Here is a 13,733-nt window from a genome sequence, read left to right as displayed (position 1 = left end):
GAAGAGCAGCGAGTCAAAAAGTAAATAAAATTGAAAGAAATTAAAGTACAAAGATATTCCAAAGAACAGAAAAAAAAGTTGTAAAATAAAAAAAAATATATGAGAAAAAAGAGCAAAATTGATGAAATTTTCAAAACGAATCAAACTCAATTTACACCCGAAATTCCAACGTCAGTCCAGGAATTCTTTTATTTCTAATTTAAAAAATAATATGGATTATTGTACAATTCACACATCGAAGCAATCAGTGAAATGAAAAATCTACGTGAATAAACCAATCAAGCTCATCAATTCAAACAGTGCAATTGCAAACATGGTGAAATTAGTAAGTAAGTTGTTTTTTATGTATTAATGGAGAAAAAAATCAAACAAAAACAAACAAAAAAAAGTCAAAACAAAAAACATGACTATATTTTGTACTAAAATGCAATATTGGTAAAAAAAAAAAAAATACAAAAAAAAATTGAAACTAAATACAAAAAAATGAAAAAGAAAACTAAAATTAAAAAAAAAAGGAATGAGTAAAATAGCACATTCAAAACGAAAATGAATCAGTCGTTTTAAAAATAAGCTAAAGCACATAAATCCGACAAGTAAAACTGAACCATATCTCCAAAAAGTTAAAATTAATTGTCTAAAATTTGAAATGCTGATAAATTATTTTGGAAACAATTTCAAATTTTACATGCCAGATCAGTATGTTTTATATCTTTTCTGAAACGAATGATTCAAATGTGCAAAAAAAACACACTGAAAATATAAAAAATAAAAAAACTAAGAAACATGCAAATACGTATAAATATAGGAAAGCTGTGTCTCCAAAAAGCAGGCAGTGATTCTGGTAACTACAGCATTTGAGTATAAAAAAATGAAGATATCGTCGAATAATGAGAAATAAATTAAATACACCGATAAAAAGGAATATAAAAAATCAGGCAAGACCATTCATCACGTCTTCTTTTCAAACATTCTCTTCAAATCATTAACACCTTTCGACTCAGCGATTGGCTCATCACTTTCTTTGACTACTTTTGGAACAGCCTTATTCGAAACACCGCCAAATTTCTGAGTCGTATGGTTAATTGGTTTGTTCGCCGGAACAGGTTTCTTAACCTGACTTTGAACAGTGGGTTTTGAAACAGCGGTAAACTTTTGAGAAGGTAACTCAACATTTGTATTTTTAACAACAGGTGTTGCATTCTCCTTCTTTAAAGCTGCTGATTTCAAAACGACACCAAACTTTTGAGCTACATCTACACTATCAACATCACTAGACTCTACACTATTATTCGCTTGACTAGCATTCAAATTATCACTTTTATTCGCAGCGTTAGTTTTGAGCTTATTGTGAGCAGCACTTTTCAACACAGTACTCAACTTTTCAGCCATTTCTTTATTCAAATCAGCATTCGCAGGAAGCTTTTTAGGCATCGAAGTCGCAACAGGGACTTTTGGTTTGAGACCAGCAATTATCTCCGTTTTTGGTGGAACGCTAGGTGTATGAACTGGAGTATCGACTTTGGGAGGGAGTTTAATCACATCCTCAGGAGTATCGTAAATATTACAATCGTCGTCGTAAGAAAATTGACTTTGTTTAATGAGTGGAGAGCCAATTTCAGCATAAACACTTTCCTGGCTGTCTGAGCGTTGTTGTGATGTTTCTACATGCAAGTCTCGCTCATTGATGATCACAGGTTTGATATCCGATTTCGAAATACCCCTCAAAGGGGAGATTTTTGATCCTGTAATGGGTGCCTTTGGCGGAGGGGGTAATTGGCTGGGTCTCACGAATGGTCTCACCACGTTAACTTTACTATTGGCGTTATGGTTTGAGCCAACTAAGTGAGTATGCACGATATCCACAGTCTGCGAGACAGTAACAGGTCTCTGGTCATGCGAATTATGAATGGTGGACGATGATTTACGACTGACGATTTGCGTGGGTCGCGTAGCATTAGTAGCTTTAGTCCACCATTCGGGTCTATAGTGCACCCAAGATGACCACGAACCACCACCGATACCATTACTATTAAACAATCTACAATTTTCAAAACGTTCCAAAAACGGTACATACACTGTGCGTCTTTGGCCACGTTTCCAGAAATACGACGGACTCTTGCGAACGTAATACGAATACAAGATGAGGATCAGCAGCAGCGGTGCCAGCAGCAGCATCAAAACCCAGAAAATCGCTGTGATACGAGTAGGAACTGTAAGGAGAAAAAATGCACATCACAATTTAATAAAATTTCTGTTTTTTTTTTTGGTATGGTGAAAATTTTTCCCAAACTTACCATTAGGATTTGAAGCTGGCCCGGAATCTAAACTACCTCCCACTCCTGGATACTCGCAGTATGGCGGATCAAATCCATCTTTACAGTGACAGTGTCCTTTGCTGTTGCATACTCCGTTGCCGTAACAATTATGGGGACAAGCTCCAGGGGTGGACATTGCCCTCAATGAACCGATTTCCATGCATTTTTGGTTCAAACACATCTGAAAAATGGCAAATTGAAACAAAACAATTATTAGAAAAAAGAAAGGGAAAAAATTTTAATTTATTGTTCGTCGAGGAAAATTTACTCACCTTGTTTTCACCACATTTAGCACCATCGGGAGCCAAACCAGGGTCCACCTCGTTCAAACCCAAGTCAACGATGGCAGTTCGACAAGGTATCACAGCGTTATCGACACTGATGAAGAAATGGGATAAGATGGCAACCGATTCCATACCGAATTCTAATTTCTCGTTGAAATGTTTGCATTGCAACATACCACAGTACACATTCCTGCGTAATAAATCCGATTTTTAGTCATTTTCTAGTGCTGAAAAAAATTCAAACCATTCGCAAACGAACAAAAGATTGAAATATGAACACTTACTCGTCTTTACATTTGATGTACGACATATTCAATCGATTATAACCGCAATTCCCACTCCTGTTTCCTTTGATATTCTGCTGGTAACACTGCATATCCGAACTTTGACCAGATGGACCCCATAACAGCCTACATTGATCACTATGACTTCTGCAATTACCTTTATAGCAGTACGCCTTTGAGAAGAAAAAAAATCAAGAGTTAATTTCATGGTTTCTTAACATGGGAAGTTTAAGTTCAATTCGAATTCCAACTTACCATTGCTTTATTACAAGATTCACCATCTACTTTATACACATCCTCGGGGCAGTATTCAGATTGTCCAGTGCAGTATTCAGGTAGATCACATTCTCGATCAGCACTTCGACACATTGTACCAGCTGTATGAGGTTTGCAAGTCTTCAAAGAAGAAAAAAACACCCATTAAAAATATTCAGATTTATGAAGCGTTCAATTTATGGAATCGAGATGTAAATACCTGTAAATCACAGCATTCTCCGGTGGCACAGGAAGCATTCGCATGCAACATGCAAGTGGACGCGTTGCAACAAGGATTATTGCATCTTTCTTTTAATCCGCAATCGCATTGTTCTCCATCTTCGACGAAACCGTTGCCACAAACTGGACCATCGAATAAGCTGTAGAGAAAAAAAACATGTTTTTGAATAGGAAGACAATTTTTTATCGCAGATTGAAAAATGAAAAAATCTCAAACGATGATCTGAAGTGGTACCAACCTTTCTGGTTTATTTCTCAAGCAATAATCCATCCCATGTTCAAATGCCACAGTTAAATATTCAATACTACAAGAGCTCCATTCAGTTGTAGTCGTGGAGGAACTAAAGAGGAAAAGAAAAACAATTCGAATTAGTTCAATATTGAATTTTTTGAGACCCCCATCATCACATCACAGAGTTGGGGCGACTTTTTGATTTTGTGAATTGGACTCTTTTGAGCTGCAATTCGCGATGCAATAAATTCTAAGCTTAAAAAATAGAGCACATAGCAGTTGATAATTTGCACCTTTTATGAATTTTTGCATTTTCGGGGTTTCCAACCAAAAATGCACCTTGAAAGTTGAAATTGAATACACATTACAAAGGTTTTAGAAAAATACAAATCACAACTCAAAATTTTCAACAAAATGGCAAATTTTTTGAAACGAAAACTAAAATTTTAAAATTTTAAAAGAATCGTGAATCGCAAAAAAATTGAAAGCTAGTCCTATAGTGGGTTTCTTTAAAAAAAAAAATAAGAAGAATCGAGAATCGCGATTCTGAATCGAATTCAGAATTGCGCTCGATTCACCACTCTTGATTCTGAATTGTTTTTTCTCTATCGCACCATATCGTAATTTTTCTAGAATATATTTTTTGCAAAATGAATCGTAATTCTATAAAATCGTTCACAAACAACCGAATTTCAATTTTTTGCACAAATCGTTCGCGAACGAACGAATCAATTTGAAATGAATCGTTCGCGAACGATTGAATTTCTATTGAATTGAATCAGGCGATCATTTTGCAAACGAATTATAACTTCTTCGAACAAATCATTTGCGAACTAACGAATAAACGAACGAACAAATCGATTCCAAGTGAATCGTTCGCGAACGATCAAATTTTTATTGAATCAATGTAAACGAATCATATATTTCTTCACACGATTCGTTCGTGAACGATCGGATTTTCAACATACCAATTCTGAGAACGAGTGTACAAATGAGTCGTTCGCGAACGATTGAATTTTTATTGCATCAAATTAGGAAATCATTTTTTGAACGAATCAGGTATAACTTCTTCAAACAGTAACAAATCATTTACGAACGAACAAACGAATGAATGAATGAACAAATTGATTTCAAGTGAATCGTTCGCGAACGATCACATTTTCATTGAATCAATGACGTAAACAAAATCATCAATTTGTTCATACGATTCGTTCGCGAACGATCCGGTTTTTATTGCATCAAATCAGAAATCATTTTTCGAACGAATTAGGTATAACTTCTTCAAACAAATCATTTGCGCAAGAGCGAGAACGAATGAACAAATCGATTTCAAGTGAATCGTTCGCGAACGATCAAATTTTCATTGAATCAATGACGTAAACAAATCATCAATTTGTTCATATGATTCGTTTGCGAACGATCGAATTTTCAACATACCACTTCAGAAAACGAATCTACAAATCAGTCGTTCGCGAACGATAAAATTTTCATCAAATCGAATCAGTTCAGTATGAATGAATCATCAACTTTTTTATCATACAAAATGGTCACAAATGAGTGAATCGACTTCTAAGGAGTCGTTCGCAAACGATCGAATTTCAATCATATCGACTCGAATCGATACGAACAAGCAAATTGTAACTTGTTTCATTTCACACGAGTCGTTTGCGAACGATCAAATTTTCATAAAATCGAATCAGTTTCAGTGCGAAAGAATCATTAACTTATCATCAATTTTTATCGTTCACGAGTGATCGAATCGAATTTGTATCGAATCAATTGTGAATGAATCATTCATCTTTTCACACAATTCGTTCGCGAACGATCAAATTTTTATCAAATCAGATCAGATTCAGAAAGTGAATCATCAACTTTTGTTCGCAAACAATGAGGTCACGAATGAGTCGTTTGCGAACGATAAAATTTTACAACAATTGAATCAGTTTCAGTGCGAAAGAATCATCAACTTTTTTCATACAAATCGTTCGCAAATGAATGAATCGACTTCAAATGAGTCGTTCGCGAACGATTAAATTTTCATAAAATCAAATCGATGCAAATCAATTAATCATAGATTTTTAACAAAGTCGTTCGCGAACGATTGAATCGACTGCAAATAAGTCGTTCACGAGTGATCAAATTATATAGTATCGAATCAAATCAGTAAAAATTCATTACAGTTGAGACAGGACTGAATTTTGAGAAAATTATTCAATATTCAGCTGATTCGCTTAATTTTTTTTATAGTAAATCTGGCTCAATTCCAGCCAAAAAAAAAATGCAAATTCGAATCGAAAATGATTTCCAAACAACCAATATTGGTCCAAATAACTCAATACTATATCACATCGTTCGCGAACGATTCAGTTTTGAATAGATTTTCCCCATGTAAAATTCATTACAAAAAAATGACCAATTCGCTCAAAAGGAAATCTCCCAAGACCGAATGATTCACTCATTCCTACAAGCTAATATCTCTCGAACGATGATTCATTTTAAAACAAAAAATAATCAAATTTCAAAACCTACGTTAAATTCGATTCATTTCCCACTCAAAATACACGTACCTAGATGACGGAGACATGATGCACTTCTCAGTAGGACAAGAGCACTCGGGAGTATCGTGTTCCATGCCCAAATTATGTCCCATTTCGTGAGCCACCGTCGACGCTACAACTCCAATCGTATTACTATGATCCACGTTGACTCCTCCGCTGAACTCGAATGTGCAAATAGGCCCTTTTAACGCTTTACCCACAACGCCTTCGCTAAATTGCATCCGTCTAACAATGAAAAAAAAATACCAACAAATAATTACATAGGCAGGTACGAGTAACTACATGTGATACACGTGCCAAGTAAGTCAATGAATTATTATTAAGCACAAATACATCTGCCAAGTACTGACACATTGCCCCTGCACTTTCCTGCTTTTCTTTATCAATCCAAAGACACCGTCGAGCCAGAACTAATAAAGATAACAACAAATCGACGAGATTTGTACATAATAATTGTAATATTTATATGTAAGTATGTACATACATGTACAATGCCCCATTTACAATCATGTTCATTGATAAATATTTGAATATACCTTTACGTACATATAAGGTACCTATCTTCACGATAAAGTTTCACTAATGAGCGGAGTATTTTACATCCAATTTTTTTTTTCTGTTTTATTTTATTAGATGGTAGATAAGAGAAGAACACGAAAATTTCAATTGCTCGAGATAAGGGGAAATAAATTTACGAGAATGTAGTAAATTTTGCGAAACTGCTAATTAAGTAAGAGGTACGATAACGTTTTCCATTTTTAACCTCAAGATTGTTTTTTTTCTTTTTCCGGTGTTGGTGTTTTTGGTTTCTATGTACTCGTATCACGTTCGTGAATCGAATTTACTCGTATTCTTCTTTCGAACGAGATACATACTATTTTGGGAACCCGTAATATGAGACGATAAAAAATTAACTCGAAATTGTATTCTCGCGTTGCTGGTTGGTTCGCAATATAAGATTAGATGAAACCGAAGACCTTCTAATAGCATCTCTAAGTATACGAATTCTACGTAAAAATAATAATTTACAATTCGTTCGATCTAATAAAAGAAGAAGAAAATTACGACGTACAGTGAAATTCAATTTAATGAGAATTGAAGTTGGTTTTTTTTCTGAGCAAAAAAAAATTGATGAAATTTTCGTTTTATCAACCGCGAAAGAAATTATTTCATTGGATGATGAAAAGTTACGATTTTTGCACATCGGTTAACAAAATGAATTTAAAAATTTCCTATTCCACGGATTTTTTTCAGACACACTGGCCCTAAAATAAACTGAATTTACTCACAGACGATAATTTTTTCATCTCTTTAGACGTTGCATCGAATAATCGTAATCTAAAATTTCATAAACGAACGTTTTCCACAATTTTAACCATCTATCTTCGTACAAAAAATGTATATCTAATCACACCACGAATACAAAAAGATAAAGGTTTATTTTTCTGTGTGTTTTTATCTATGCAAGTCGTCGTGATAACAATCCATTTCCTAATTTATCATCGCTCGTAGCAACATCCGTTGAAAATTACATTGATCGAGTAGTTAAACCCTAAAAATTTCATTTCGATAACTCCCGACCTACAAAAAAATTTGACAATAAACAACACTGTAGTTTCAATTCAACACAACTTCGACTATTCTACAACGTCCTGCGGGTACCTCCCCCCCTCCTCCACTTAGCCATCCTCGAAGGGCAGAAAATAAATCGCAAACCTCGAATCGATTCTCATCCCGGTTTCGAACCATTTTGACCACAAATCTGAAGCCCAAAATGAGAAAAAAATCCATTCATTTTACGAACCCCTGCCGGGATGAAATTTTTAACCAAAGGTTACCTCTCATTTATCACAATTATGTCGGTCATTTTCACGCTACGAAAACAACCTCCAAAACTTCAGCAAGTTCAGTTTTGCGACCTTACGTTGAATGTTACTTTTTCGAAAATTTCCTCGATGAGAATTTTAGGAACCTCTTACACAACGGAATCAAATAAAACGTTTCTTAATTTTCGGCATTGATTTTTTTTTCTTTTTCAAACATAACGAAATTTTATCGTTTCTGAAAATTTTCCATTTACGTAGTGTTTTTTTTTACGAACCCCTGATATTTTTTTTTTACTCGGTCGTCATCGATGAAACCATATAATAAAATAATAAAATGTAGGTAGGTTCCTATAATAGATACCGATTTAGATTCACTGCTTTCAGCTCAGCTGAAATAAAATTACGTATAGGTACTTTAGCCAATAACGAGACAAATTTAACATTTTCCCTTTATCGTTCGGTAATAGAAAAAAGCTCGTAAATATGTCGTGGGAGATGTATCCTCGTTCTTAGCTCAGAGAGAAACATTTTTTCAGGCAACGAGTGAACAATAATAAAATTCCCAAATGAGAAGAAAATTTGTGAAATTTTTTTGAAAATTTTGTAGGCGTAAGAAACAGCGATATTTCAAAATTTAAATAGTGTATTTTTCGTCTCACTTCTTGAAAGCTTTTATTTCCTTCAAGAGGAATTTTTTCAACTAGGGAATTATTATCATTTCGTAAAATACGAGTAAAATAGGCTATAGATTTTCTCAAAAGCCATCTGTACCCCTACCCTCTCTTCGGTTCCACTTGGGACACGCCTGATTCTAGTATTTAATTACTCGTCGCCGAAATAAGCGAATTAAACCACCACCTGGCGAATTTTTTCCATCAAAAGAACCACAAAAGTGCAGCCACTACTACAAAGCCTCCTTTCATCGATCACCATCTGACGCTGAATGAGGCACCATCGGTTAGCTGCAGTTTCGGATGACCGGGCTCAGGTGAAATGCGCCCATTATTAGCGTAATTTTCGTTCGCTAATTACACACTATCGAGCAATAGCGGTCAGTACATGGTATCTGTGTGCTGGGTGAATTGGAAAGTGCCTAAAGCTATACACGAGCGCTTACGTTAATAATTGAGCATTATCGTTGGGATGTTCTTGCAGTAATCTATCCTTTCTGTAATTTAGGAAATTCGTCAGCGTCTTGTCTCCGTTAGATTCTAAGACGATTTCGTCGTCTCGCGACCATATCACGACGCCGACCAACGCGATGAATATGTTTAATGGTACGTAAAGCTGCAAAAAAAAAAAAAATTAGAAAACATGTTAGGCTATTTTGAATATGTTATGTTATGGCACTAAAATATGTACATGAATAACGAAACAGAAAATTTTTTCGGAATGAATGCCAGAAAATGGAAGATGAGCAGTGAGAAAAAGTGGTAGATCGATAGAAACAATTTTTGTGAGACGAGAAAAAATTAAGCGTTTGAAATCAAAAAAGAATACTTAATCAATATTTTTTTTTTTTTGAAATTTAAATCGCCAAAAATTTTGAAAAAATTATTCTTTCAAATAAAAAATTGATCAATTCTGAAAATTTCCCCAAAACTTTTCACAAATTTGAAAACAGAAATTTGAGTGCCTATTGTCAAACAAAAAATTTGAACTTTGGAAAGCAAGAAATAGAAAAATCACCAAAAAGGAATAATAATTGGACGAAAAGATCCAATCGATTTTTCAAACATCGCTTTCTAAGCAGAAAAACACAATTTTGGCCAATTGTTGCCAACCAAAAACAAAGATGAAATGAAACAATACAAAACAAATGATAATTTCGAGCATTAAAAAAATGTCAAAAAACCGAAAGAACTTGAAGATCATTTCAAAAAATAACCTACACTGATAAATTGACAAAAAAAATATCAAAATTTTGGAAAAATTTCCTTTTAAAATTGCAATTTAAATTATTTTAAATTTCAAGACGAATCAATACTTGAAGAGAGAAGGAAGGAAATCTTAATTTGATAATAACCACTTTTTTGATACATGCGAAGTTGAGAGCACAACAGATAAATAATCGATAAAAAAAATGAAGTAAAAAGCCCAGAAAAGTCAAGTCAAGAGTAGAAAATGTCACAGGATGTCTAAAAAAATCGGTAAATAGGACTTTCTCAAGAGTTTTTGAAAATTTTTGCAGGATCTCGAGCACAGTGCACTCCTTCCAAAAATGTGTTCCAAACATTTGGAGGTGCTTTTCGAACCTTCACGAGACACTCTCTTTTAAATCGTGACCAGTCCACCAAACTGAGCTTTTTTCAAATCTTTTTTGGCTAAATGAATTTTTAATGGAAAATGAAAGATTTTGTCAGTGTTTCTTCGATTTTCAACACCATTTGGTGAAATTCGGGTGTTTTTAATTTTTTGCAATATTTCAAGAGCTTATTAGACACCCTATAAGTATGGTATTTGAAATTTTAAAAAAATGTAAAAATATTACAAACATGAATTAAAATTGACAAAATTCAGAAAAACTCATCACCGCCCATCTCCTTTACTGGACCCTTAAACTAAAATTTATAAAATTGAAAAAAATAATGAAACTGAAAGAAATGAACACAATCAATTTGAGAAATTCTAATTGAAAAAATGAGATTTCAAAAAAACTTTGAAATGTTCAAAATGGAAAAAAATATGAAAATTGGCAAGAAAATGAAAAAAAAAAATGATACTAAAATGGTAAAAAATATTACCTAAATATTCGATAAAAATTAGCAAAAACTACAAAAATTGCTTGAAATAATCAAAATCAAAATGGAAAAAATATGAAAATTGACAAGAAAATAAAAAAAATATCAAAATGATACTAGAGTGGTAAAAAATACTTAAATATTTGATAAAAATTGGAAAAAACTACAAAAATTGCTTCGAGAATTCTTCAGAATAGTGATTAAATAAGAGAAAAATTTGTTGACTTGGCATAAAAATTGCGAAAAAGACAGTAAAAGTTGATAAATCTCATTTCAATTTCCAAAAATATGGGTAGTAATTTTACAAAATTTAAGGAAATTCGTTAAATGTACTCGAAAGTTGATCAAGAAATCTGAATATCGTCCAAACATCGAGATTAAAAAAAGATTTAAGTAACCTATTCTGAGAACAAAATTTTCATACTTATTGCACTTTTTACATTTTTAATCGTCATTAAATTTTTTTTGGTTTTGAATATTTTAACGATTTTGCAACATATTAACTCCATTAATTTTTACCTACTTCTTTTCAAACTAATTTCATGAACACTTTCATAATTTTGATGCTATTTTAACATTTTTTAGAACACCCACGACAGTTTCTAACTTTTTAACCATTTTATAATTATCTTGAGTCATTTTCAAAATTCAGAACTTGTATTCGAAATTCAAAATTATAGAAAATAAGACACTAATTGTTCAAAAAAACTTTTACAAAATCAAAAAATTGGGCTTTTCCAAAAGCTTATCAGATCAGAACTTTTCCAAAATGAAAATGCCTCTCCTCCTTTCTATAAAAAAAATAATCTACGCAAAATCTCTTTGACAGAACATCCAACTCAACCACCAAAACCAAATTTTTAAAGCCGAAGTTGATTGTTTGATTCTAAGCTTATTTTTGAAAATCTTTGAAATTCGCCTGATTGTATTTCAGTTTTCCATAAAAATATCTTGTGAATCAAAAGGTAAAAATCTGAACTGGATTCGTACTAAACCGAACTCCCGAATCAATCGAGACCGTTTTCGAGCAGTTCTGGAGCTTCTAGCAAAAATTGGTTTTATTGGTGTCTAATAAAATCGAAAAAAATGAAAGTCTGATCTTTTGATGACTTATAAATGACTAAATTTCCATTTTTGGGCAACCTTTTTTTAAATAAAAATTATGTAGGTTTGAAATTCAAATTTGATGGGTGATTTTTACATAGAAATTTTCGTACTTATCACCGGAAAAACAATGAAAAAATTCGATCACGTCAGGATTTTTCACAATCTCAGAGTTGATGACGCTATTATCACCTGAATTCTGTTAATTTTTGATACCTAACTTTCGAGATAAATTTGTATGATAATTTCATGGTTTTTGCTATTCTATGTGTATTGTGTAATGTGTATACATAAATGTGATTCTTTCACGATTTCGTTTCATTTTAATACTCGATCTATTTTTTTGTAATTTTGCACAATTTCTTCATGAGTGAACATTTTTGCTCAATATTGCTCAATTTTTTACAGCATTTCATCAATTTTCAGCTAATTTAAATAATTTTTATAGCCATTGCAACTGTAAAAACTCATTTTTTTACCAATTTATCTTCAACAATCATTTTTATAATAATTCCTTTTTTTTTTTTTTACAAATTGTTCTTTAATTTTGAGAATGTTTGATTGATTTTTGGCCAAAATAATGACTTTTCGATAACGTTGAGGACCTGGCAGCCACCTTGTAATGGGACAATCACGATCGTTTAAGTTTACATACCAAAAAATTACTTGCACTCACCGAATTTACAATATTGGCGATATCCTTGCAATGCTGATACACCCTGTTTACGTCTTCGTTCAAAGCTTTATATTCTTTATTATCAATCACCATTACCAATTCGATATAACGCGACTGTTTATTCGCATTGTAGGGTCCGTGAACCTTGGACATGGAGGTATCTCTTCGAACCTAAGAACAAAACAAAAAAAAGCACGACGATAAAATATTACGCAGGGTAGGTACTTACGACTTAATTCTCACTTCTCAGTACTTTAATACTTATATCGAATGCGTTATTTATACCTTACAATGTATATTACTTACATTGTTGAACACTTAATGCTAATATTATACAGTTAATTCGCCATAATGAACTCATCGGATGACACGTCTGATGTGCGAAATTACGTTATAAGATTACGAATTCGCTATTCGTATAACAGTGATGTGTATCCTTTCAGCGTAACAATAGATCGCTCACATTTGCGACGAGTGTACAAAAAAAAGCCCCAGAGTAAAAGTATGTAGTATGTACTCGTATTCAAATACTATGTCAGAGCTACAGGGAATGAAACTGTGCTGCTGACAGATTTAATTTCCACACGTATTTGTATATTTTGGAATTGAATAGTAGAGCAGAGCAGACGATACACAGAGATTTATGCCATAAACTCATCTCGCCCACGGGTCCAATATACACTCATACAGACTATACCTTTCTGTTTCTACATCATGTACCATCTTCTCGTAAGGTATTATAACTTATAAGTATAGGGTGACTTGGTAGGAAATCTGGATGGAGGTAGAGTAATGTACGAGAATTGTCATTTGAATGAGATGGCCATTGAACCTGAAGTACTCAGACTGACACTATTACCGTCGTCTGCTGTCTGGTACTGGTGGTTTGAATACTTCGTATTGTCTATGGTGTACCTACTGTGAGATAAGATCATGTCGTTATTGTTTCCTTAATTTGATACTTGAAATGAGAGTATATACTTAATGGTTGGAATATTCGAGTTTTTCGACTCTTTAGAAAAACGACGAGAAAATGAGAAAAATTTCGGGAAGAATGACGCGACGTGTACTACGGTTTGAAATTTTTTTCCGACACGAGTCTCGAAGTATTTAGTTTATTTTCATTTTTTACTAAAAAATAAAAACTCATGAAATGGCATAAAAAATAGCATAGAGGGTCGTTAAAACATGTTGAAAGGGCATAAATACACTCAAAAA

General features: G+C 33.2%; 1 protein-coding gene across 1 annotated transcript in view; it reads right to left on the bottom strand.

Moving 5' to 3' along the window:
* The window catches only part of Meltrin (meltrin), an 87,527-nt gene that overhangs the window by 8,209 nt on the left and 65,585 nt on the right, over positions 1–13,733 (bottom strand). Inside the window, exons 8-17 of the mRNA XM_065369135.1 lie at positions 12,516–12,686; positions 9,112–9,281; positions 6,178–6,393; positions 3,618–3,719; positions 3,359–3,518; positions 3,139–3,279; positions 2,884–3,056; positions 2,588–2,789; positions 2,295–2,496; positions 2,075–2,210 (exon numbers count right to left, since the gene is read on the bottom strand). Of these exons, the coding sequence (XP_065225207.1) occupies positions 2,075–2,210; positions 2,295–2,496; positions 2,588–2,789; positions 2,884–3,056; positions 3,139–3,279; positions 3,359–3,518; positions 3,618–3,719; positions 6,178–6,393; positions 9,112–9,281; positions 12,516–12,686 (1,673 nt within the window). The remainder of the gene's footprint in view (positions 1–2,074; positions 2,211–2,294; positions 2,497–2,587; positions 2,790–2,883; positions 3,057–3,138; positions 3,280–3,358; positions 3,519–3,617; positions 3,720–6,177; positions 6,394–9,111; positions 9,282–12,515; positions 12,687–13,733) is intronic.

Source organism: Planococcus citri, chromosome 5 (assembly GCF_950023065.1).
Source record: "Planococcus citri chromosome 5, ihPlaCitr1.1, whole genome shotgun sequence".
Classification (NCBI taxonomy): Eukaryota; Metazoa; Arthropoda; class Insecta; order Hemiptera; family Pseudococcidae; genus Planococcus; species Planococcus citri.
The sequence above is the reverse complement of the archived record's forward strand: the minus strand, read 5'-3'. Positions and strand labels throughout refer to the sequence as shown.